The sequence below is a fragment of the Myotis myotis genome, unplaced genomic scaffold (genome assembly GCF_014108235.1).
Source record: "Myotis myotis isolate mMyoMyo1 unplaced genomic scaffold, mMyoMyo1.p scaffold_m19_p_11, whole genome shotgun sequence".
Classification (NCBI taxonomy): domain Eukaryota; kingdom Metazoa; phylum Chordata; class Mammalia; order Chiroptera; family Vespertilionidae; genus Myotis; species Myotis myotis.
In genome coordinates this window covers 3,549,147-3,575,529 of record NW_023416315.1, presented here as the reverse complement: position 1 = coordinate 3,575,529, position 26,383 = coordinate 3,549,147, and the positions used below count along the sequence as shown (strand labels likewise).

At 51.8% G+C, this 26,383-nt stretch overlaps 1 protein-coding gene across 7 annotated transcripts in view; it reads right to left on the bottom strand.

Moving 5' to 3' along the window:
* Positions 1–26,383, bottom strand: part of IMMP2L (inner mitochondrial membrane peptidase subunit 2) — a 493,454-nt gene that overhangs the window by 445,813 nt on the left and 21,258 nt on the right. For 5 of the 7 annotated variants that reach the window (XR_004970774.1, XM_036327296.1, XM_036327298.1 and 2 more), the window contains exons 1-2: positions 11,727–11,838; positions 8,748–8,884 (exon numbers count right to left, since the gene is read on the bottom strand). Coding sequence is in view for 6 of the 7 variants with exons in the window: in XM_036327296.1 (XP_036183189.1) it covers positions 8,748–8,884; positions 11,727–11,793 (204 nt within the window). In the remaining variant the exon portion in view is untranslated. Of the gene's footprint in view, positions 1–8,747; positions 8,885–11,726; positions 11,839–26,383 lie in introns of those variants that run through there. The other 2 variants (XM_036327299.1, XM_036327300.1) reach the window with 1 other exon arrangement.

The following is a 26,383-nucleotide window of genomic DNA, read 5'->3' as shown; positions in this document are numbered from 1 at the left end:
TTGTGTATTTTTCTAGATTTTCCAATCAATACACAATGCTTTAGAGTAAAAACAAAGCACTTGTTGTTTTTTAAAGGGGAAAAGCATCTCACTTTTAGATCGTGTTATGACAAATGTATTTCAAGTCTGCTTTCTTCCTGGGCAAGGTCTTTCGTGGCTAAGCAGCCCTTTAATTGAGATCGCTCGACTGGAAGGCTAAAACCTACAGACTTCCTGGCTCAGTGCAACGGCTGTAGAGCACTGGCATTAAACACGTGTGTGGTGCTTTCTTGCTAATAACACAGATAGTGAAATAGCTGCTCAAGTTAATAGTTCACATTAATCATGACCAGAAACAGATCCTGTATAATTCATGACATGTAAACGTTATATAAACAAACATTTCTACATAAGAACAAGACAGATTGCTGTTTGCAGTACAAGCTGCATGGATGCATGTACACACTGTCAAAGCCTTAACTTCCTCATCAAACCGAACAGGGCTGTCTGTCCACGGGGAGTCCTTCTCCAGCGCCCAGAGGAAACCCCCCACCCCCTTCTCTCTGATGTGTCCTCCTGACTGGGAGAAAAGTTCATGGTGAGCCTGGCCCACGTGGCCTACGAACAAGGAGGTCAAGGTTAGATTCCAGTCAGGGCACAGGCCCGGATTGTGGGCTCCATCCCCAGTAGGGGGCGTGCAGGAGGCAGCCGATCCATGATTCTCTCTCATCATGGATGTTTCTATTTCTCTCTCCTTCTCCCTTCCTCTCTGGAATCAATAAAAAAATATATTTTTTTAAAAGTCCATGGTGAGATGTGTAGCAACAGAAAGGAAGTGGTTCATCAAATAAAAAAGCTTTTAGGACGCTGTCCAGATGACTTCTCCAGATGTGCACAACTCAATGAGGCCACATTCCCCAACACTGCCATCGCTTAACGCCACTCGTGCAATGTCTCCTCATTATTGACTTTGATGCTGCATCACGTGGAAGAAAAAAACAGCCCCGTTGTAGCAGTACCAATATGTATCAATAGAAATGGTGCCCGTGGGACCCTGAAGGACATGAACCGAAGCTCTCAGAATTAAAGGGCTCAACTGTGTAGGGAAAGCACTGTGGCAATGAAAGAGACAACACCGCATATCCTCCTATTACCTACCCACTGCTACAAAACAAACTCAAGCAACACTAACTCCACACCCCAACACAAAAGCCATGTATTGCTCTTGATTCTGCACTGCAGGCTGTGCTTTGCTAGGCGGTTGGTTAGTCAGCGACTCCAGTCTGAGGTCACTGGGCAGCTGCAGTCACAGGGACGTTGCAGTGATCACTCACCCATAGTCTCGGCATCACATATGCCAGTTGCTCTAAATACAAAAGTGTGGGAAGCCACCCATTGTCTTCACTAGCAGAGAAGTGTAAACAAGGATCCCAGAACGCTGGTGAACCTCAAGCCCTGGCAAGGGCCAGAGCTATGCACCGATTGTCTAGTCCAGACAATGGGGGCTCAAGCTATTTCCTGACCAAATAATTTCAGAGTAAATCTTTCTAATATTTTCTGACCTTTAAGATAATCTGTCTGTTACCGCAATTACCTGCCTAAGAGTTATATGCGTATCCAAAATTGAATAAAAGTTTGGCAAGGCCTGGGCACCAGTCTTTTCTCTTGCACTGGGCTTGCCCGCCTGGCCCCCAATATTTCCAAATTATTATTTCTTGTCTCGTCTCTTTCATTTGCATGCGGCCCTTCTCCAGATCCTGAACCCTGAGCCACATGGGACTGGGCTTTCACACAAAAGGATCTATCTGAATCCTCTATTAACGACAGGCTGCAGAATGACATAAAACAGGCAACATCCTAATGGGCAAACACCTCAGGTGAGACTTTTGAGCCAAAGGTAATTTGAGAGGAGAGCACCTGGGGAAGCCGATCAACGCGTCAGCATTGCCTCGCAGCTGCCTGCAAAGTCAGCCCAGCCCCCGGAGGCGACGGGGCACAGAGCCCAGCTTCTGAGACAAGGCGGTGCGTGCCCACCTGTGCTCCTGGCACCTTGGAAGTCCAAGCCCGGCAGGTAGCAGAGCCCTCCCCGATTCCGCGTGCAGTTCTGGCGAGTAAAACACAATACGTCTCTTTTCTAGAGAGCCTATTTGCATCGAGCGCCTCAGAATTGAAAATGACAGTTATGGTCCATAATAACGGCTGAATATTAAGCCCACGGGAGGATTCAATTTTTTAATAGAATACAATAAATAAACGTGGCAAAGAAAGAGAGCGCGAGTCTCTTTGTTTCCTCCCCGACAGCACATTTCATTTTAAACTCAGCAGGAAATGAGAGAATGAGAGCCAGGTGGGAGCCTGAGAGGGTTATTGCAAACGGGTTTCTCTGGGATCACCTGCAGGTCGCGGAGAGGCAAGGCGGTGGGGAACCGAGGAACGCGCGTTGGTGGTGAATAAAGACCTGGGTGCTGACGAAACCCTGTCCCCCTCCCGTTCTCTAATTTCCTCACACACTCTGCAGTCGGGGCGAGAGGCAGGACTGCGCAGCGGTGTTTCCCAGCAGAGTCCCCTCTGGCTGTGCACAATGAAAGGGGAAGGTGGTACAAGCAACGCAGCAAAAACAGGGCGATGTGCTTCCTGCCGGTTCTTTCCCTGACTGTGAAGTGTGAGATGGGGATGGGACCTTGCTGTGGGCACCCACTCAAATCAAGTCCCAAGGCCAGGCCGGGGCGAGTCCAAAAGCCATTCCCAGCCGCCTGCTCACCCCGACAGCCTCTGTGGCCGAGAGCTGCCCAGGTGAATAACTGCATCCCACCGGCTCCCCTTCTCGCTGGAGTTGCCACCGTGTGCGCTATCCGGCTCCATTTCCTGAGTGACACTAAGGCTGAGTGATGTGGCGCTGCTTCTACTGCAGCGGTTTTCAACCTGGGGGTCGAACGACCCTTTCACAGGGGTCGCCTAAGACCATCGGAAAACACATATATAATCACATATTGTTTTTGTGATTAATCACTATGCTTTAATTATGTTCAATTTATAACAATGAAAATACATCCTGCATATCAGATATTTACATTACGATTCTTAACAGTAGCAAAATTACAGTTATGAAGTAGCAGCGAAAATAATGTTATGGTTGGGGGTCACCACAACATGAGGAACCGTATTAAAGGGTGGCGGCATTAGGAAGGTTGAGAACCACTGCTCTACTGTAAGAAAGAAGGCCCTTGCACAGTGGCCTTTCACAGCCAGTAGGAGGCATCAGGCGCCCTGAGGGGAAGGGCCGTGGGGATGGTCATTCACCAGCAATTCCTGCCGCCACCTGGGGCAGAGCGTGGCCCAGGGCGTCCACCCAGAGGCCTGCCCACACTGCTGTTTTAAAAAGCAAATGTTTTACAAACTCCTATTTCCCATTGAATTGCAGCCTCAAAGACTTTGTTTTCATGTCTGACTTCCCTTCGTTGAGCTGCTACGGCCCCACGCGATCGGTCTAGCAGACCCTCATGAGCTGTAAATCGATCCTGGAAGCCTGAGCTACAGAACGGACCATGGGCAGTGAGGCGGGAGGCGAGTGTGCCTGCCTGAGGGACCTCGAGGAGCTCCGCACAGACCTGTCACCCCCGCAGCCCGCAGCAGGGACCCTCCACCGGAGCCCTCCCTGTCCTGTCCCCTCCTCACCGGGCTCCGGGCCACTCTCCTGCCCCGCCTCCCAGTGTCTCCTCCATCACCCAACTCATCTCCCTTCCTTCCTTTCCTCTCCCTCCGTCTCTGCGGCATCCTTTTCCTTGCTTCCTGCTTTCTGCCCTCCTTTCATACTTTCAACCCGCGGAGAGAAGATGCCCCGGGCAGGCAGCGTGCTCCTGCCGGCAGACAGACCCACCAGCCCCACACACTGCGGGAATGGCAGGCCTCCACCGCCACAGGGGCGGACACGTGCCCTGCGGGTGCGGGGCTTTCAGAGACCTCCACGCCCTGCCAGCTCGTCTAGTACGCGCATCATTAGATAATGTGAGGACGGGACTTCTTTCCAACATTCTGTGGAACCCCGGAGTCTACAGCATGTTCCGCTCATCAAAGCTGCGCAGCAGAAAAGATGTCCCCAAGCTGCATCCATCATTAGCCACACCTCCCCCCTGCAATCTCTCCTCCTGTTCCCCCACCATACTGCATCCATCATTAGCCACACCTCACTCCTGCAATCTCTCCTCCTGTTCCCCCACCATGCTGCATCCATCATTAGCCACACCTCACCCCTGCAATCTCTCCTCCTGTTCCCCCACCATGCTGCATCCATCATTAGCCACACCTCACCCCTGCAATCTCTCCTCCTAGTCCCCCCACCATGCTGCATTCATCATTAACCACACCTCACCCCCTGCAATCTCTCCTCCTGTTCCCCCACCATGCTGCATTCATCATTAACCAAACCTCAACCGGGCAATTTCTCCTCCTAGTTTTAAGTAAGGCTCAGTGATATCCCCTGAAATGTAAATAAATTATCTAGTATCCTTAGAAGCAGTCTAAAATCCCTGAAGTATAGTCACGACCATGGTAAATACACATTTTTCCCTTTCTTCCCCGCATAGCCTATCCTCTTTTATTCTGAAAATGGCACCCAACCCTTCCTCTGAGAAAGGTCACCCCTGGGTCACCCTGGAAACCCGTGAAACAATGTGATTCAAACAGATGCTGCCGACCTCTCACTCAGCCCAGCCTGGGTGAGGAGCGCACACCTGCCCATGCCAGGCCCCTCACGGCGCCCTCGCCTGCTGGCCAGAGCTGGCCTGTCTTCGCACGCGTCAGGGCGGAGGGCCTGAGCTGAATCATCCCAGGCCCTCCCCAAGATTTCCCAAAGTGAAGTGCAGACACGAGCAGAGCCCTCCCCCGGGCAGTGGTGGCACTGGGCACCTGGAGGCCTGGCAGCTGCCAGCAGCCCTGCGCCTGCGTGGGGAAGGAGGCCGGTCTGAGAGGCGCAGCCAAGATGCAGACAGAGCAGCCGGTGGAGCAGAGAGGACCAGGCCGCGGGCAGCACTCGGGCCCTGGCTCCACCTCCCCTGATGGCGGCCACGCTCCCGCCGTCCTCCTGGTACAGAATAAACCTCCCGATAAAGCTCCCGTCTGTCTAGGGCAATTCAAGCCGCTCATCTGTAACCACAGCCAAGAAAACTCTACATAAGCTATCAAACAAACAGCAAGGTAACAATTCTGAATTCTTGGGAGTGAGGTCCAGGAATACGGGAAGAAATCAGGTTGACATTCAAGGACGACTCTACGTAACACTTTCTTCCTAAGACGATCCAGTCCTAACACTGTTTAGTGAATTTAGGAATTGTCCTCTTCACGGCAGCCACAACAACGGGTATTCAGTGGGTAAATTGGGGCTAAACATGTGAAGACTGGAGCACTCCGATGGCCATGGGACCCTCTGGAATATCGGATCCAAGGCCAGCAGGCCACGTGTTCTGGGAAAGCCCACCTCAGGAGAGCTAGAGACGGTGGTGTGGCCAGGCGCCACGACGGGAACCGGAGAAAATCACTATTAACGTGACTGTCGGTTACCAAAGGGATGGATCCAAAGAGACCCCAGGAACCCAAAACGGACCTGTGTGCTGGGGGACAAGGCAGTTTTCATCTCATAGGAAGATTCGAACTCAAAAGTTCCACCAAGAAAGCCTAGCCTTCCCTAAGGATGGGGCCTAGGGCGAGACTACCAGGGATTCAAAGCCGAGAGGCAGGCATGTGATCCCCACTCCGTGCTAAATGCAGCAAGCAGCATGGAGGAAGAGAGCCGTGCATCGGAAACCCCTCCTCCATGTCCCCTGCAGTACACTGTTCTTACTTTCTTTCTTTTTGAATATATTTTTATTGATTTCAGAGCGAGGAAGGGAGAAGGAGAGATAGAAACATCAATGATGAGAGAGAATCACTGATTGGCTGCCTCCTGCACACCCCACACTGGGGATCGAGCCTGCAACCCGGGCATGTGACCTGACCGGGAATCCAACTGTGACCTCCTGGTTCATAGGTCGATGCTCAACCACTGAGCCATTCCGGCTGGGCCAATATTTTTACTTTCTTTTTTATTTTTACTATTTTTTTAAGGGAGCCCACTGTAAAGGAGAACATATTTGGCAACGATACATCGGATAAAGGGTTAATCTCCAAAATGTATAAGGAACTCACACAACTTAACAAAAGGAAAATAAACAATCCAATTTAAAAATGGGCAAAGGACCTAAATAGACACTTCTCCAAAGAGGACATACAGAGGCCAAGAGACATATGAGAAAATGCTCAAAGTCACTAATCACCTGAGAGATGCAAATTAAAATGACAATGAGTCATCACCTCACACCTGTCAGAATGGCTACCATCAACAAATCAACAAATGACAAATGCTGTTGAGGATGTAGAAAAGGGAACCCTCGTGTACTGCTGATGGGAACGCAGACTGGTGCAGCCACTGTGGAAAACGGTATGGAGTTTCCTCAAAAAATTAAATATGGAACTCCCATTTGACCCAGTGATCCCACTTCTAGGAATATAACCCAAGAAACCAGAAACACCGATCAGAAAGGACATATGCACCCCTGTGTTCATAGCAGCACAGTTTACAACAGATAAGATCTGGAAACAGCCCAAGTGCCCATCCATAGATGAAGTGGATAAAAAAAAGCTGTGGTTCATTCACACCAGGGAATGCTATGCAGCTGTGAAAAAGAAGGGCCTCTCACCCTCTGAGGCAGCATGGAGGGGACTGGAGAGCACCATGCTCAGTGAAGTAAGACAGCCAGAGAAAGACAGGTGTCCCATGATCTCACTCATATGTGGAATCTAATGAACAAAATAAACTGATGAACCAATAAATACAAAGACACAGAAACATGGAGCAGAGGGCGGAACCTCAGAGGGAAGGTGGGGCGGGGGAGCGGGGGGACTTGAGGCACTTTTTTTTAATCCTCACCTGTCAGGGAGAGTGGAAGAGAGAGGGAAAGACAGAGAGTAACACGGCTGTGCGAGAAACACATCGATCGGTTTGCCTCCTGCATGAGCCCCGACCAGGGCTCGGGCCAGGAAGGAGCCTGCAACCCAGGCACATGCCCCTGACCGGAATCGAACCCGGGTCCCCTTGGCCCGCAGGCCGACGCTCTAGCCTCTGGGCCAAAGGAGCCTGGGCTGGAGGATCCTGACTGGCCTCTAACTCTCTTCTCCTGAACCTACCCCGCCGCCCGCCTCCAGGAACTGCGGCTGGACAGGGCACCATGAGGGGCCGAGAGGAGCTAAGCGGTAACTGACGGGTAAGTGACCAGGTCACCAGGACCGCACCCGGTCAGGCCACTTGGAAAACTGCAGCAAAGGGGGTCAGTGGGGCCTCGTGCGTATGGCGCCTCGGGTCCGTCTCCAGCTTCAACGTGTTTGGACAGAGCGGACCCAGGGACGCCCTTCTTCCGCCTCCAACCCCCTCCAGCGTCTCCACCTCCAGCACCACCTCCCAGACCAGCCGCCGCCCCCCCCCTCCCCCCCCCCCCGTTTCCGCCTTAACTCCTGTCGCCCATCACCCACGGGCCCGAAGGCGCCACCGTGACCCCACCAGGTGGAGGCCGGCGCCCACCTCCCTCTGGGCTTGTTTCCACCGCGAGTTGGGGGAGGCGCGCAGGCCCCGAGCTTCTTACAGCTGCAAACCCAGCCGTGGCGCCTGCTCCCCGGACAGGAGCCCCCGGATGGTGGGCTGACGCTCAGGCCGCCATGGAGGCCCTGGCCTCGGAGCGGAACCGGACCCAGGCCCTTCTGGCTGCTGCCCTGGTCCTCCCCGCACAGACCCTCCGCGTTGACCTGCCTGAGCTCCGCACAGACCCTCAGCCTCCTGACTTCCGGCAGAACCACTTCCGGGGCAGGAGGTGAGCCTCCTGGAGAAGATGGGCGGCACCTGCCTGAGCCCCCACACAGACCCTCAGCCTCCTGACTTCCGGCAGAACCACTTCCGGGGCAGGAGGAGAGCCTCCTGGAGAAGTGGGGCGGCACCTGCCTGAGCCCCGCAGGCTGCCCTGGGCGGGCAGGGCTCCCCCTCAGCACAGCCCGGAGCCTGAGGAGCCCGGAGGCCAGGGAGGGCCCTGCACCCGCTGGGGTCTGGCTTTTACCTGAGCCTCTCCCCCAACTACTAGTCATTCTTTTTCTTTTTCTTTTAAATTGATTTCAGAGGGGAAGGGACAGAGAGATAGAAACATCAATAATGAGAATCATTGATCAGCTGCCTCCTGCACGCCCCCCACTGGGGATGGAGCCTGCAACCCAGTAACATTTCTTTAGAATCTCCATTTACGCCCTGGCCGGGTGGCTCAGTTGGATGGAGCATCCCCCTCCCGTTCACCAAAAGGTTGTGGGTTTGATTCCCAGTCACGGCACACACCTAGGAGCCGACCTATGTCTCTCTCTCTCTCTCTCTCTCTCTCTCTCAAATCAATATACTATCCAGGGGGGAGGATAAAAAAAACAAACAACTTATTTAGAACCTCCATTTACAATTCCTAAAAAGATATATAGAGAGGTAGACAGATACAGATAACAATCCGGTAATTATTTCTCTTCGCCTCTCCTCTGGTTGTGAGTTACATTGGAAAAACCTTATTAAAAAAAGTCAGGAAAGTTCAACCTCAAGGTCTTTCTATAGCCTTTCAGGTCCCAGCACAGAAGTGACACAGAGAAACCGCGTCGCCAGTGCTTGAGAGAGGGTGACGCGGGTGCTGTGAGAATGGAGGCGCATTCACTGTCACCTGCATGGATGCTCCCTCCACTCGCGCCACGCAGGCCACCCGGTCGAGGAAGGTCACGGCCACCGGCACCGCCACGAAGAAGCCTTTGCAGAAGGCCTTGAAGTACCGTCTCGCCCAGCCCTGAGCCGGCGCCATACCTGCCAACACAGAGAAAAACAAGTATGAAACTAAGTATCAAACAAATATCGAAAACGGTGAAAAAGAAAGACGCAGAAAGCAGCACCAGAAAAAATAAGAGTTTAAGGAGAAGCCACCTCATCTCAATATATTTCACACAGGACCCTGTAACCACTGGAATAAACGTGGCTTAAAATCCCAGAGGGAGCCGAAACCGGTTTGGCTCGGTGGGTGGAGCGTCGGCCTGCGGACTGGGGGGTCCCGGGTTCGATTCGGTCGGGGGCATGTGCCTGGGTTGTGGGCGCATCCTGGGTGGGGGGTGTGCAGGAGGCGGCTGATCGATGTTTCTCTCTCATCGATGTTTCTGACTCTCTGTCTCTCTCCCTTCCTCTCTGTGGAAAATCAATGAAATATATTAAAAAAAATAATAATAAAAAATAAAAAAATCCCAGAGGGAAACGCGTTCACTGTGGGTAACTCTTTTTCTTTTTTTTTTTTAATATATTTTATTGATTTTTCACAGAGAGGAAGGGAGAGGGATAGAGAGTTAGAAACATCGATGAGAGAGAAACATCAATCAGCTGCCTCCTGCACATCTCCCACTGGGGATATGCCCGCAACCCAGGTACATGCCCTTGACCAGAAACGAACCCGGGACCCCTCAGTCCGCAGGCCGACGCTCTATCCACTGAGCCAAACCGGTTTCGGCAGGGTAACTCTTTTCAGTAGCTCAAGTCCACTTGATAACTTCCGTGGAAAATGTTTCCTCACAAAGCAACAGGTACAGGGGAAAAAAGCAAACCCTGTCCTGTGGCTGAGGGTTCCGATGAGGTGCTCCTCGTACCCTCACCTGTTCTCTTCCACATAATAGAGGTTTCAATGAGACACTTCAGTGGCTGCCCAGCCTCCCTTGCAGCTATGTGTGACCGTGTGACCAGGTTTGATGAATGGCGTATGAGCAGAAGTGACATACTCCCACATGGCACCCTTACAAGGAGTGTGCCCTCCCTTTCCTGTTGCTCATTTCATGATGCCTGTGATACCAAGGTGGTGATAGGAGCAGGAGTGGCCTTCTCAAGTTAAAGGTGGCAGCCTGGCCGGCATGGCTCAGTGGTTGAGTATCAACCTTGAACCAGGAGGTCACAGTTCGATACCCAGTCAGGGCACATGCCCGGGGTTGCAGGCTCGATCCCCAGTGTGGGGTGTGCAGGAGGCAGCCAATCAATGATTCTCTCTTATCATTGATGGTTCTCTCTCTCTCTCTCTCTCTCTCTCTCTCTCTCTCTCTCTCCCTCTCCCTTCCTGTCTGAAATCAATAAAAATATATTTTTAAAAAATACATATGGCAGAGCCACAATATAAAGGGGTCCCAAGTACCCAGTGCTGTGGAGGCCCTGTAACTGCCCCGCAGCATTAAATGAGAGACAACCACTCTCCATCATTTAAAAACTCTTCCTAAACACCACTGTATATTTTCTATATAAATGTATATGTACATATAAAAGTAGGTAAAACAATATCACTTGTATTACTGTTTTAATCCTTCAACAAACACCTGATGTCACTTGTATAGTTATTCAAGTTTAGAGAGAGACTGGGAAAAAGCAGGCTTATCAACCGGCTAAGAGTGGTGAATTCCGGATGCTGGAAATTCCAGATGCAGAGGGTGACTACTTTCTTCTTTGAACTTCTGTTGGTTTCTGACATTTTTAAAATATATATATATTTTATTGATATTTTACGGAGAGGAAGGGAGAGGGATAGAGAGTTAGAAATACTGATGAGAAACATCGATCAGCTGCCTCCTGCACACCCCCTACTGGGGATGCGCCCGCAACCAAGGTACATGCCCTTGACCGGAATTGAACCTGGGACCCCCCAGTCTGCAGGCCGAAGCTCTATCCACTGAGCCAAACCGGTTAGGGCTGGTTTCTGACATTTAAAGAGGAAGGAGAGGTCACCCTAGAAAGTCCCGCTGGTATACAGATGCTATGGGGTGAGACCAGCCTCTTCCGTCTCAGCAAGGAGCCCACCTCCTCAGCGCACTCTCTCCCCTGCTCTCGGCAGAACCAAGCCCCCAGGGAAGGATTTCCCCACTCGTGCCTCGATCGGTCTATTTCACCGACGGTGTTAAGTGGCCATCGCAGGCCAGGACAGACTCAGCCTGCTTCTGACAGCTTCCTGAGATCTGAACTTAGACACCCTGACTTTCTGCTCGCCCACAGTAAGCGCTTTCCTTCACGCAGGAGAACAGCGCTGACAGCTCCCATCTCGGGGAGCCTGAGGGCGTCCCTGTTTCAGGGAGTCGGCGAGCCGGCTTTGACCACGCGAGCCTGGGCTCCTGAAGCAGTGAACCCAAATGTGTTCACCAGTTGGGACACATAGGCTTAGACACTGGAGGAGTTAGACTCAAAAAAAAAGGGGGGGGGGGGCAGGACAGATGCAAATTGGAAAACAGGCTTCTGTCCACCTGTGGTCCTTAGAACAAAAGCAGCACGTGACCGAGTAAAAGACCAGACGTGTTCTCCCTGCGGCTCCTGGGGCCCTGCATGCACGGCCTGTGTTCATAGCTGGGGACACCAGCAGATCAACACTGGGGATGCGTTCCAGTGGAGAATGCCACGGCGTCCCTGCTAGGAGGCAGCATGCACGACGGCGGTATAAATTTTTTAAAAATTAACAGAAGTTACATAACAGAATTCTGAGCCTCCCCTTCTGCCCCATGTGCAGTCCGCTCCACACCGCCTCTCCCTGCGGCCCCGGTGACCCCAGGACAGAGCCCAGCGGTGACGGTCGGGGGCCGAGGTGGCCCAGATCCAGCTGTCTGTCTGACCGGATCACTCTGGGCCTCAGTTTCCTCACCTGTAACCTCATCCATAAACAGAAAGGTGCTGGTTTCCATTCCGAAGGTCCTCTCTGAGCCCGGCATCCTGCATTTCTATCCATTTCCTATCATTTCTCCTTGGCGCCTGCAGATACTAACACAGAGAAAAGCGCTCCCGCTACGAATAGATACAAAGTCGCCTTTTAGGTTTGAGATGTTAAGTTTCAAAAAGAGAAAAGACTTTGCTTTTATTTTTTTTTAATATATTTTTATTAATTTCAGAGTGAAAGGGAGAGACAGAATGAGATAGGAACATCAGTGATGAGAGAGAATTGTTGATTGGCTGCCTTCTACACTCCCCACACTGGGGATCGAGGCCACAACCCGGGCATGTGCCCTGACCGGGAATCAAACCCTGACCTCCCGGTTCCTAGGTCCACGTTTAACCACTGAGCCACACCGGCCGGGCAAGACTTTGCTTTTATGAAACAACTAGTTTAAAAGGGAAACAAAGAAGCTGGAACTGCGCACAGGAGCATGTTAAACACGAGAGGGACAAAGGCTGCTGCCCCTTCACGCAGAGTTTCCATGACCCCACTGCGGCCCAGGGCACCCCCAGCTCCCACACCCAAGTCCGAACGAGTGGCTTCCTGCTGAGACTTTCTCCTAGAACGTGGGGGGCGGGGGGTGGGGGCTGGTCTGAGGTGTGAGGTTCTGCCCCATCCAAGGGCAAAAACAAAAGGGGCCGTGCAAGCAGGTGGCCGCCATTTAGAGGCTCAGCATGCCCGCGCAGTCCTGCCCGGCTGCCTGGCGAAGGGCACCTGTCCCTCGTGACAATAACACACTTCCAAGCGTCTACCCATCCCCGACTACTGAGAAACCGCACAGAACGAAGGCCTGAACGGTACACGTCCCCGTCACGTCATACACACGAGAGGGTCAGAGTCCTGTGGCGCCCCGTTCTGCTCCCGCACCCATGTCCTTTTCCATACACGTTGCCCAATAATTACTGGGATGGTCTGGTCCTTTCTTCACGCCGTGAATGTTTGAAGCGACCACGCTAAAAAGCACCAGACACCGCCTCCTCCGAGAAAAAGTCCTCTCATCAGTTACCCCGGGCACTGAAGCCATCCTGGCGAGAGGGGATCGTTTTCATCAGCGCCCTCATTCTTCTCATACCACCTTCGGTTGTCAGCATCGCGCCTGAGAAAACTGCGCTTAAGTTGGAGGCACACCTGGTCATGGCTGCACTCCTGAAACGGAGGCTGTTTCTAAATGAGCTTTCAGGTGGCGGAAACCCTAGTTCCACTCGGCGGGCCCCTGGCAGCAAGCTTCCTGGCGATGCCGGCCTCTCTCTGCCACGTGAGGCCCTGCCCTGCAAACGCCCCTCCTCCCGCCACCTGCTCGGGTTTGATAGCGCAGGAGCTCATCTGAAACTAGTCTCCCACTTGCCTCGTTTCCTTCCTTAGCGACATGGAGCCCCTCATGACGCCACTGTATCCATGGAGCATATTGAACAAAAGCCACCGCACTCCCCGGGCCTTCCGAGCGCGGGCACAGGCCACCCATCCCAGAAAGGCCGCCTCGCCTTATCGCCAAGCAGACACCCTGTTCCTGCACTCACAGCGAAGGCCCATCTCAAACCTCAGCCTTCACATGCCATCCGTAGATTCCTCAAAACTGGTTTATCATAAAAATTAAGCGGACAGAGAACAGCTTTCTGTAGAGTGAGAAAACCCTGTTAAGCAATCCCCAGCAGCCAGCAGAGGACGTAGGCTTTCTGCTGTAATAACCACGGAATCTGGGTTCCACATTATTTCCAACTTAACACAAAAGCGTAAGTGCCATCATTAAGTGCAATTTAAAGGGACTGTGGACCCGACGCCAACAATGCAGCAACTTAAATATGTGTAAATGAAACCACCAGGTACTTATCTACAACCTAAACACAGCAATTAGGGGACTTTGGATCATTTCACCATAAACCTATTTCTTCCTGAAGCAATCATATTCTCAATTGGCAAGAGATCATATTTCCAGTATCAGAATACTTACTGAATAGCTAAAAAAAAAATAACATGAAAATAAAAATATGGTATTATTTAGCATTTAGGCTATGTGTGACATTGGCTTTTTAAAAAAAAAAAAAATTAAAAGAAGCTGTGAAAAAGCATCCTCCTCAAAAGAAAAATCTCAAAACCATTCAAAAGTCAAAGCTAAGAAATAGGAGTGACACAGGGAAATAAAAAGATGGTAACATTGAGGACCTAACACAGAAAGAGGACAAAATACACCAGAGGAAAGTGGGCCCAGGCAGCCACGGGAATGCTGGGAAAACATCCCTGGAAAGGCCACGCGGTCCGCTCCCCAAGCTCCTCATCCAGCATCCCAGGAATCAACCCCACCCCTCACCAACCTCCCATCTGGCCAACTGTCTAACATGCTTCATACCTGTTTCTTAATTATTTTTCACGGCAACCCTATTCCTCCTGTTTGTACAAGGGTCTCCTTAGGCCTCCACAGTCAGTGGAACAGGCATTGTATTTTCATGAAGAAGTTGAATGTTTCATTATTAAACTTTCTCGTTTTCCTGCAAGGCGATAGCTTCACTGTGCAAAAATAGCGCCAGCAAGCAGTGCGTTGCAAGAGTAACACAGTCTTGTTCCTCGTCTGACACTGTAACAGCTAATGAAACTTTTCTTCGTTGCCAGTTATTTCCAATGGAAAGATAATTAAGTATTTTGACCCAAAAACAGAGATGGATGTAAGCAAGTTACAGTATTATATAAGGCTGAAGGTAACAATGTTATCCTTGAATTACATAACTTTTACTTAACTAGATTTTACCACAGATCATTTCAGGAATTCTGAATATTATAGCTGTAGCCTAGCTCCTCAACCTGAATAGGCAAAGTTTTTAAATTTATTTTTATTGTAGATAATATTACAGATGTCCCGCTGCACCCAGCTCCCACCCTAACCCAGGCCTTCACCACACTATTGTCTGTGTCCATGGGTTATGCATATCCTACGTAATAAAAGGCTAATATACAAATTGACTGAATGGCAGAACAACCGGTTGCCTTGATGTGCACTGACCACCAGGGGGCAGATGCTTAATGCAGGAGCTGCCCTCTGGTGGTCAGTGCACTCCCACAGGTGGAGTGCTGTTCAGCCAGAAACCAGGCTCACGGCTGGGGAGCAGGCCTAAGCCGTCAGTCGGACATCCCCCAAGGGCTCCCGGATTGCGAGAGTGCTGAGGGACCACCCCACCCCCCCCAGTGCATGAATTTTGTGCACTGGGCCTCTAGTATGCATATAAGTTCTTTGATTAATCTCTTCCCACTCCCCCAGCCCCTCCCTCTGAGACCTATCAGTCTGTCCCAAGCATCCATATCTCTGGACCTATAACAATTTTTAAGGAACGTGATTGCAGGGTCTCATGAAAACCCTATGCTGACCCCTACTCTTCATGCCTCAAATGTGCTGCTTCCTTTCCCAGACTACAAATGCCTGCAGGTGAGTCAGTGTAAGACACCAACTCAAATTTAAGTCAAGAAAGCAAGAGCCAAAACATGGCTGTTCCCTTGATCGGGATTGGGAAAAGAAATAGGGGCGTTTCTCAAAATAAGCAAGACTCCCAGACCCTAAGAGCAAAGCTGGGAAGACAAGGCCACAGAGAGGTGGGCCTGGGAAACGCAACATGACCGCAAACAAGGCCAGCGGGATGTTCCTATTAACAGGACGATACATGTAAACTTAGAAACACAGGCTCCCCGAGCACGGAAGCACACCAAGGCCCTGATTAGCAGCCCGGCAAAAACGAAACCTGTCCAAACACGGTGGGAAGTTCTGGAAGGCTGCCCACAGCCCATTCACGGAAGCTGCGGTCTGAACTCGCAGTGGGCAGGCTCCGCCCCGGATAAAGATGCCATCGCCTGGCCAGTGTGGCCCAGTGGTTGAGCAGTGACCCATGAACCAGGAGGATACGGGTCCATTACCAGTCAGGGCACATGCCTGAGTTGTGGACTCGATCCCCAGTAGGGGGAATGCAGGAGGCAGCCGATCAATGATTCTCATCAGTGATCTCTCTCTCTCTCTCTCTCTCTCTCTCTCTCTCTCTCTCTCTTCCTCTCTGAAATCAATAAAAACATTAAAAAATATATATATACAAGCCAGAGGAGAAGACTCACCCAGTGAAAAGGGAAAGTAACAACAACTGAGACTGTGGAATGTGTGCCTATAGTCCCTTTGGCTTATAAGTACCAGCGCGCAAGGCACACACACTTGAAACACAACCGACACCAGGCTGGCCACATACAGATGTTTTAAAAAGAAGGCAGCGCAGAGGTCAGAGTACAAAGAGGCTCCTGCTGGGACTAGGGCAGATGGGACTCTGGACCTGGGGCCAGGAAGGCCAGGGACCCCTGGGGTGCTGAGTGTTATGTGGGTGCTCCCCCGCATGAAGGCCTCGTTTTGACTTTGCCTCCTTGCTGGTATATTAGAAGAGTCTGTTTAAGATGCCTGAGAAATTTCACCAACTTGGGGTGATGTATCTGCCAAACAAAGCATTTAAAATTGCTCATGGAGTATGAAATAGTGTAAAAAATACATATATATATTTAATGCTGTAAGCAGACGTCAGAAATGAAACACAGTGCGCCCTACCATAATTCCAAAGCAGTCCAGAGGTTGGGGGAAGAAAGCGACTTCGGATGCCCCCAGATTATCACTATTACTGTGTATATCTATTTTTAGCTACTTGACCGGTAAGAGCCAACAGCCTCGTCCAATCAGTAGAGCACAGCATGATGGGACATTCCGCCAGCTGGGCGTGGCTCTCTGTGAATCCATGGGTGGAAGCTGTGATGTTCCTGTGTGGAAGCTGTGATGTTCCTGTAGAAGCTGTGATGTTCCTGTAGAAGCTGTGATGTTCCTGTGTGGAAGCTGTGATGTTCCTGTAGAAGCTGTGATGTTCCTGTGTAGAAGCTGTGATGTTCCTGTGTGGAAGCTGTGATGTTCCTGTAGAAGCTGTGATATTCCTGTGTAGAAGCTGTGATGTTCCTGTGTGGAAGCTGTGATGTTCCTGTAGAAGCTGTGATGTTCCTGTGTGGAAGCTCTGATGTTCCTGTGTGGAAGCTGTGATGTTCCTGTGTGGAAGCTGTGATGTTCCTGTGTGGAAACTGTGATGTTCCTGTGTGGAAGCTGTGATGTTCCTGTAGAAGCTGTGATGTTCCTGTGTGGAAGCTGTGATGTTCCTGTGTGGAAGCTGTGATGTTCCTGTAGAAGCTGTGATGTTCCTGTGTAGAAGCTGTGATGTTCCTGTGTGGAAGCTGTGATGTTCCTGTAGAAGCTGTGATGTTCCTGTGTGGAAGCTGTGATGTTCCTGTGGAAGCTGTGATGTTCCTGTAGAAGCTGTGATGATCCTGTGTGGAAGCTGTGATGTTCCTGTGTGGAAGCTGTGATGTTCCTGTGTGGAAGCTGTGATGTTCCTGTGTAGAAGCTGTGATGTTCGTGCAGAGCAGACATGCACATGAATGGAACAAAAGGGAGCTGTATGGTTTAAAAAGATTCCTGCACCCGCCAAGGGGACAGGGGTCCCTGGCATAGCCACACCCCTCTGTGGCCAGCAGCACCTGGGCCCGTGGGTGAGGGAGCACCCATAAGCTGTGCCTCCCGTCTGGATTAAGCCTTCAGAGGCCTGGGCCTGGGTTGAAGTCTGACGTTCAACCACAAGAGAGACGCTGAGCCTGACTGTGAACTGAGCTGCTCCTGAATGTCTGACCGTGGAAACTGAGCTGCTCCTGAATGTCTGACCGTGGAAACTGAGAGGGAGCATGTTTTAAACCACTGAGTGTGTCATAGCTAATAAAATAGTAAACCCAGAAAAGATCCAAAGATAGTAATGGGGGGGTAGAAATAACAAAGGATTCTGAAATAATTAGCCACAATTTAAAGGGGAGGAAATCATCACAGGAAGATAACTTCCACATAATTCAAAGATAAATATAAAATTAAAAATATAAAAGTAGCCCAGTCGGCATGGCTCAGTGGTTGAGCGTCAACCTATGAACCAGGCAGTCACGATTCGATGCTAATCACAGAAAGAGGTCAGGTGAGGAAGAAAAGGAACCAAAATGATGACAGCTGTATTTATTGGTAGCCAAAGGATTTCTACTTTATCCTATACTTTTCCACATTATTTCAATTCTCAGTGCTGGGTATATATTATCTTCACATCCTAAAGCAAATTAGCATCAGTTTTTGTCTGCTACGACAGATAGTTCTTAAATGTAAATTAGCCCAAGCTGGTTGCTCAGTGGTTAGAGTGTTGGCACATAGACTGAAGGGTCATGGGTTCGATTATAAGGGCACATACCTCTGGTTGCAGGCGCCATCCCCAGCCCAGATCAGGGTGTGTATGAGAGTCAACAATCTATGTGTGTCTCTCACACTGATGTTCCTCCCTCTCTCCATCTCCCCCTCCTCCCTCCCGTCCACTCTCTCTCAAAAAACAATGGAAAAATGTCCTCGGGTGAGGATCAAAATAAGTATATAAATAATAAATTAATAAATAAATAAACAAACATAAATAAATAAATAAAATTTTAAATTATCTCATAGGAAGGACAATGATGTCAGTTGTGCTGGCTATGTTATCTTTCCCGGCACATAAAGGTTTTTTGTTTTGTTTTTTTAAAATATATTTTTATTGATTTCAGAGAAGAAGGGAGGGGGGAGAGAGAGAAACACCAATGATGAGAGAGAACATTGATCAGCTGCCTCCTGCACACCCCACACTGGGGATGGAGCCCACAACTTGGACATGTGCCCTGCCTGGGAATCAAACCGTGACCTCCTGGTTTATAGGTCGAGGCTCAACCACCGAGCCGCGCCAGCCGGGCTAAAGGCTTTGATACCATCAAAAGCAAGTTTTCTCAGACTTAAAGGGAAAGTCTCATTTGGTGGCTTCAAGACTTCCACCATCTCTATGTTACCTGAGGAAGCCCACGCAGATGGAGAAGGGCACACTATTTTTCTGTGTTTAAACTAAAATAAAATTGATAAGCCAACACCTGGGATCAGGCTTTTTAACTTTGATCAAATTAGTCTTTGTCAGAAGTGGATGACTTCAATGCACCCCCAGCTGGAAGGAGGACCATCAGGATTGAGGGCTGCCCAAAACCATGATGCCGGGTGTCAATGCCGGGTGAGAGCTACCCATTTTTATTATGATTGACTGTCATTTTTTGTGTGAGTTCTGTTTACCAAATTCCACTGGATTCAAATCATCTGTTCTGAACCCTACTTTCCCCATAAGCCCTGTCACGCTTAGGCCATGCCTTTGCAGGACTGAAGCTTTTCCAGCAGGCAGCCAGGGATTAACAGAGAAACGCCGATGCTAGTCTGTGCAAAATGCAAAGACAGAGAGAAACATCCCATGAGTCAAAAGGGAAAAAGAACCAAAACATTAAACTTTATTTTAGTGCCGCAATGGTTTCTAATGGAAGATGTGAAAGACAGGACCAAACGATCTCATTATCCTTGACGCATCCCACACATTTTAATTACATATTATACACGAAAAGACATGGTCTTTGCCTGCTAGACACTCAGACTCTAACCAAGACAGGCATCTACTGTGGTGGATGGAGAAGGGACTCATCCAATCAGCTACCTGTGTGTGTGCGCGCGCGCATGCGCACATGTGCATGTGTGTGCATGTGTGGGCGTGTGCATGTGTGCATGTGCATGTGTGTGTGTCCATGTGTGTGTATCACAATCAGAAAGGATGTTTATTATTTATTTCACATAGAAGAGTGCTGGGAGTGGGCAATTATACTAACCCTCCATTGCCCACCATGGCAATTCACCTGTCATCTTCCTTTAAAAAAAAACAAACAAAACTATACTTTATTGCCGTATAATTGACATAGAAAAGCAAGCTGTAGACACTTAATGTATACAAGTTGAGTTTGGAGATCAGTGTACACTATGCAACCGTCACCACAATCTGCTCCATAAACATACCAGCACCTCCACAAGTTTCCTTCCGACCTCCGTTAATCCCATTAACTTTTGAACATAGCATTTCGTTGGCTGGGCTGAGGGGGGCAGGGAGGGGTGCCATGAGGGAACCAGTTTTATTTTAGATGCACTGTAGGCCTGAGCAAATGTATAGAGGTTTTGGTTGGGGGCCAGGTGTAAAGGGAGATACAAATACACGGGGGGAGGGGGGGGACGGTCAAGGAAGAACCTTCTGGAAACCTAGAAGCAGAGATACCCCCGTAGTGAGGACTCTGGTCCCTGGGCTCCTCAGAGGGGTTCACTCTGCGTGGGGCACAGGTGGTCTAAGAGGAGCAGGGACATCTGGTGATGCCGCCGAGTGAAGAAGTGCCCGGAAAAAGAGGAGACACGTGGAAGGGGCCCATTTGATGGCGCTCCTATGGCTAAACACGGGGAAATTGATCACCTAAACCAGCGGTTCTCAACCTGTGGGTCGCGAACCCTTTGGGGTTGAACGACCCTTTCACAGGGGTCGCCTAAGACCATCGGAAAACACATATATAATTACATATTGTTTTTGTGATTAACCACTATGCTTTAATTATGTTCAATTTGTAACAATGAAAATACATCCTGCATATCAGATATTTACATGATGATTCATAACAGTAGCAAAATTACAGTTATGAAGTAGCAAAGAAAATAATTTTATGGTTGGGAGTCACCACAACATGAGAAACTGTATTAAAGGGTCGTGGCATTAGGAAGGTTGAGAACCACTGACCTAAACAGTTACCGTCAGCAGTGATCTCAACCATTAAACACCACCGTTGGGTTGGATTACCTTCAGGAATGAGACCTTATTAAAGAACTGGGGGTTTAGCTTCAAAAGGTAAATTAGGCAATGATCATTTTAATCTAGTGTAATAGCATAAGTATTTTACAAATGGATGTTTAATAAAATGCAAAATATTATTATTTTAAAATATTATTTTAAAATAAGTGTCTTTTAGGGTCATTCTCAGATAGACATTGGAAACAAAGCTCCCGGGAGTGCAGGTACAAACATGGTTTTCAATGAACCAACCACCCTTCTGCGCAATTTCCAAATATAACCGCTGAGCTGAGTAAATAAAGCTCCCGCCACTCCTTGGTGATTAGAGCTGCATATCCCATTGTGAAGTGAACTTGGGATCCAGTCGTAAAATGCAAAGCATTATGTCTCTGAACGATTTAAGACACACAATGTTTTGTTAATGACCCTCAGTCCTGGCAGTCAGTGGTCGGACCCCTGTGGGTTTGTTAGGAAACATCTGATGTTGAAATTGGCTAAGCCCAGAGGATGCGGGAGACGCAGAGAAACGATAACCAGAAGCAGCCCCGAGCCGGGGATTTACTCCTCTCAGGTCAGTGCGCGTGTCCTGAGCACCGGCAGCCCCGTGTAGCCGCCCAGCCTCCCACCCTGGGAGCGGGAGACACACCTGAGGCCCTGGCAGACACTGGGCAGTGAGCACTGAGCCTCTGAGTCACTCTCCCCTGTGATAGGGCTTCGCAGGCCGTGAAATTCCCATCAGGAAAGACAGAGGTCAGAAGAGAGGCCATCGGGGATGTCACAGTGGGAAGAGACCCGCAGGCTCCCACACTGGCCAGCCTCCTGCTCTGGAGAGCGGCCCCATCACCCAAGGCTGACAGGCAGACCGGGCGCCCTCCTGGGGCTCACCGACCTTCAGCGACTCCCCTTTCTTATGCAACTATCGGGCTCCTCACCTTTAGCCACCTTTAGGCTCCTATGAAGAGGTGCCTGTGTCACCACGGCGACCCCACCCAGCATGGGATTTCCAAAGTGGCCCTGCTCTCACTGGTCCCCAAGCCCTTCTTCATGCCCTCCCCTCTGTCTCCATCATTCTCCCCACCTGTCCTTGTCTTAGCCAACTCTTTTTTAATATATATATATATATTTTTCTTGATTTCAGAGAGGAAGGGAGAGGGAAAGAAAAACATCAATGATGAGAATCATCGATGGGCTGCCTCCTGCACGCCCCACATTGGGGATGGAGCCCGAAACCTGGGCACATGCCCTGACCAGGTTTTGAACCAGGGACCTCCTGGTTCATCGACCACTGAGCCACACCGGCCGGGTTGGCCAGTTCTTACCATCTGTCAGGTTTGCTGAGCTGTCACTCCACCAGGTGAGTCTGAATGAGATGCCCCCTGGGGGTCCCACACAACCCTCCGCTCCCCTGGCCTAGCGCTGGTCACACCTGCCCTCACCCGCACCTCCAGGCGCTGCGCCTTCTGCTGTGAGGTCAGCCACGCTTGCTCACTTGCCCCGAAGGAGTCCATGTTCAACACCGTTTTACTGAAGAAATGATTAAATCACTTCTGATCACTTACTACTAACAATAATGTTTCATTAAGTATTTTGGCAAGCTAACCTCAAAAGCTCCTGTGCATGTAAACTAGCCAAGTCACACTCGGACGTGATGGACATGGTGGAGGCATGGATGAGGGGGAAAGGCCCGGGCCAGCCACGTGCAACAGGCCGTGCTGTGTGTGCGCGCACGTGTGAGCGCTGCCTGTGCGCGCTGCCTGTGAGCGGTGCCTGTGAGAGCACGTGTGAGCGCTGCCTGTGAGAGCACGTGTGAGCGCTGCCTGTGAGAGCACGTGTGAGCGCTGCCTGTGAGAGCACGTGTGAGCGCTGCCTGTGAGAGCACGTGTGAGCGCTGCCTGTGAGCGCTGCCTGTGAGCACACGTGTGAGCGCTGCCTGTGCGCGGTGCCTGTGAGCGGTGCCTGTGAGCACACGTGTGAGCGCTGCCTGTGCGCGGTGCCTGTGAGCGGTGCCTGTGAGAGCACGTGTGAGCGCTGCCTGTGCGCGCTGCCTGTGAGCGGTGCCTGTGAGCACACGTGTGAGCGCTGCCTGTGCGCGGTGCCTGTGAGCGGTGCCTGTGAGAGCACGTGTGAGCGCTGCCTGTGCGCGGTGCCTGTGAGCGGTGCCTGTGAGAGCACGTGTGAGCGCTGCCTGTGCGCGGTGCCTGTGCGCGGTGCCTGTGAGAGCACATGTGAGCGCTGCCTGTGCGCGGTGCCTGTGCGCGGTGCCTGTGAGAGCACGTGTGAGCGCTGCCTGTGCGCGGTGCCTGTGAGCGGTGCCTGTGCGCGGTGCCTGTGAGAGCACATGTGAGCGCTGCCTGTGCGCGGTGCCTGTGCGCGGTGCCTGTGAGAGCACATGTGAGCGCTGCCTGTGCGCGGTGCCTGTGAGCGCTGCCTGTGAGCACACGTGTGAGCGCTGCCTGTGCGCGGTGCCTGTGAGCACACGTGTGAGCGGTGCCTGTGAGCGCACGTGTGAGCGCTGCCTGTGCGCGGTGCCTGTGAGAGCACATGTGAGCGCTGCCTGTGCGCGGTGCCTGTGAGAGCACATGTGAGCGCTGCCTGTGCGCGGTGCCTGTGAGCGCTGCCTGTGAGCACACGTGTGCGCGCTGCCTGTGCGCGGTGCCTGTGAGCACACGTGTGAGCGCTGCCTGTGAGCGCACGTGTGAGCGCTGCCTGTGCGCGGTGCCTGTGAGAGCACATGTGAGCGCTGCCTGTGCGCGGTGCCTGTGAGAGCACATGTGAGCGCTGCCTGTGCGCGGTGCCTGTGAGCGCTGCCTGTGCGCGGTGCCTGTGAGAGCACATGTGAGCGCTGCCTGTGCGCGGTGCCTGTGAGAGCACATGTGAGCGCTGCCTGTGCGCGGTGCCTGTGAGCGCTGCCTGTGCGCGGTGCCTGTGAGCGCTGCCTGTGAGCGCTTGCCTGTGCGCGGTGCCTGTGAGCGCTGCCTGTGAGCGCACGTGTGAGCGCTGCCTGTGAGAGCACGTGTGAGCGCTGCCTGTGTGCGGTGCCTGTGAGAGCACGTGTGTGCGCTGCCTGTGTGCGGTGCCTGTGAGAGCACGTGTGAGCGCTGCCTGTGTGCGGTGCCTGTGAGAGCACGTGTGTGCGCTGCCTGTGTGCGCTGCCTGTGCGCGGTGCCTGTGCGCGGTGCCTGTGCGCGGTGCCTGTGAGCGCTGCCTGTGAGCGCTGCCTGTGAGCGCTGTGAGCACACGTGTGCGCGCTGCCTGTGAGTGCACGTGTGCGCGCTGCCTGTGAGCGGTGCCTGTGCGCGGGCCTGTGAGTGCACGTGGTGCGCGCTGCCTGTTGCGCTGCCTGTGAGTGCACGTGTGCGCGCTGCCTGTGAGCGGTGCCTGTGCGCGGTGCCTGTGAGTGCACGTGTGCGCGCTGCCTGTGAGCGGTGCCTGTGCGCGGTGCCTGTGAGTGCACGTGTGCGCGCTGCCTGTGAGCGGTGCCTGTGAGTGCACGTGTGCGCGCTGCCTGTGAGCGGTGCCTGTGAGTGCTCGTGTGCGCGCTGCCTGTGAGCGGTGCCTGTGAGTGCACGTGTGCGCGCTGCCTGTGAGCGCTGCCTGTGAGCACACGTGTGCGCGGTGCCTGTGAGCGCTGCCTGTGAGCACACGTGTGCGCGGTGCCTGTGAGCGCACGTGTGCGCGCTACCTGTGAGCGCTGCCTGTGAGCGCACGTGTGAGCGGTGCCTGTGAGTGCACGTGTGCGCGCTGCCTGTGAGCGCTGCCTGTGAGCGCTGCCTGTGAGCGCTGCCTGTGAGCACACGTGTGCGCGGTGCCTGTGAGCGCACGTGTGCGCGCTGCCTGTGAGCGCTGCCTGTGAGCACACGTGTGCGCGGTGCCTGTGAGCGCTGCCTGTGAGCACACGTGTGCGCGGTGCCTGTGAGCGGTGCCTGTGAGCACACGTGTGCGCGCTGCCTGTGAGCGCTGCCTGTGAGCACACGTGTGCGCGGTGCCTGTGAGCGGTGCCTGTGAGAGCACGTGTGCGCGCTGCCTGTGCGCGGTGCCTGTGAGCGCACGTGTGCGTGGTGCCTGCGCCTACCTGCTGTCCCCGGCTCTCATCCGATGCTGGTACTTGGCAGGTGCAGATGCTGTGAAGAAAGTGGTTTGTAAACTGTGTGTGTACAGTGCAGAGCAAGCGGCTGATGGGGCCCTTTTCCTCAGCAAACCAGAGCACAGCCCTCATGCCTAAGGCAGCAGAGAGGGGAGTTTTCATAACCCACGCAACTACAGGGCACTGAGACTTTTTTTTTTTTCAGGTAACAGCTTGCTTGCAGGAAGTGGTTAGCTTGTTTTTCCTGAAAGCAATGGTGGTGTCTTTTTTTTTCAGTCTGTGCTCTGGTCCCTGAGCAGCTCCGGGGCCAGAAGGAGCTGCCACCAGCGGGCAGAGTGCGGAGCCCGAGCCCTGCTCCCATCAGCGCCACGCGGCTGTCATCTGTTCCTGTTCCTGTTTTCAATGGTCGCATTTCAAAAGAGATTTTCCTGGAGGAAGGGTTCGCTCCATTAAACGAAGAAGAAAACGATAAAGAAAAAGGCTGAAACCACTGCCTCAAGGAGCCATGTGGACAGAGGCCCACACTGTACCATCCGAGCCCTGACCCCTTGCCCGGTTCTTGTTTAGCTGAAGCTCATCACCACCAGGTTTCAGCCTCCGTGAGCTAAACTAACAAATGCCATTTGCATGCAGCAACGCCCAGGCAGAGAAACCAACATGGGCTTTGAGAAGTGCGGTTATTTCTGGGGCAGCTGTATTTATCTTGCAATGTTTAAAGGCTTTATTTATGTACCAATCTTCACGTTAATGATTCCTCACACAGAATACCCAATAATCTAACCGAACCACAGAAAAGCCCCCATACCAGCCAGCTGCTGCCGTTTTATGTGCTGTAAACGAAGATCCCATCTCACTTCAATCATTTCCTAGTAAATATCACCATCAGTGGGAAAACCCACCAAACTCCCATTAAACTAGAAACGTTAGCTATTTGCCAATAAAGACACAAAGGGGGAATGAGGTGGCTGAAACCAGGGGTGCCCCACCACCCACAGCCGGGAGACGAGTAGTGAGAATGGCTGCGCTGGGGGCCCACGGGGGAGTGAGGAGCAGCCGCGGTGCAGACTGGCCCCCGACGGCAAGGCGGTGGGCACCCAGCTCTATAAAGTCATAGGTCCGGTGAACCCGACTCGTCTGGAGCTAAACATATAATGTGGAACCTCCTTTCTCAAACTTAATTCATTCCAGAAGGCTGTTTGAAAATCGAATCACTTTTTCCCATTAGAAATCATGTAACTTGAATTAATCCGTTCCAGACCCCCAAAGGATTCCCTGTTTTAACCTTTCTTATAACAGTGCATGTCTATTGTACTGTTTGATCTATAAACACTTTAAAAACAAAAGGAAATGTACAGTAAAAAATGGAAATTTAACAATTATAAGCAGCGACAAAATAAAAAAACACGAAAATATTCACAGCACAATTCCTGAGATGTTAACAGTGGTGAACGGACTGAGATTCGTGCGTTCTCTCCTTTGTCACCTGAGAGACGCGTGGCTGGCCCCACAGACGGCAGCACGAAAGGGCTGTCAGGTTGAGAAGCAAACTGTTCGAGGTGGGAGACGTTCGAGAAACGGGGCTCCCCTGTAATTATGCATGAGCTCCACGGAGCTGAGAGTCAACAGCCTAATCTTCCCCTCTGACCCGCAGTGCCCACTGGGAGCTCCAAGCCCCCAGGCGCCGACCAGCCACACCCTCCGCTGGTACCCGTGTTGTCCCTTATCTTTCCCCCAAACTAGCTGTGACCTCGAAGGAAGAACCTGCCTGC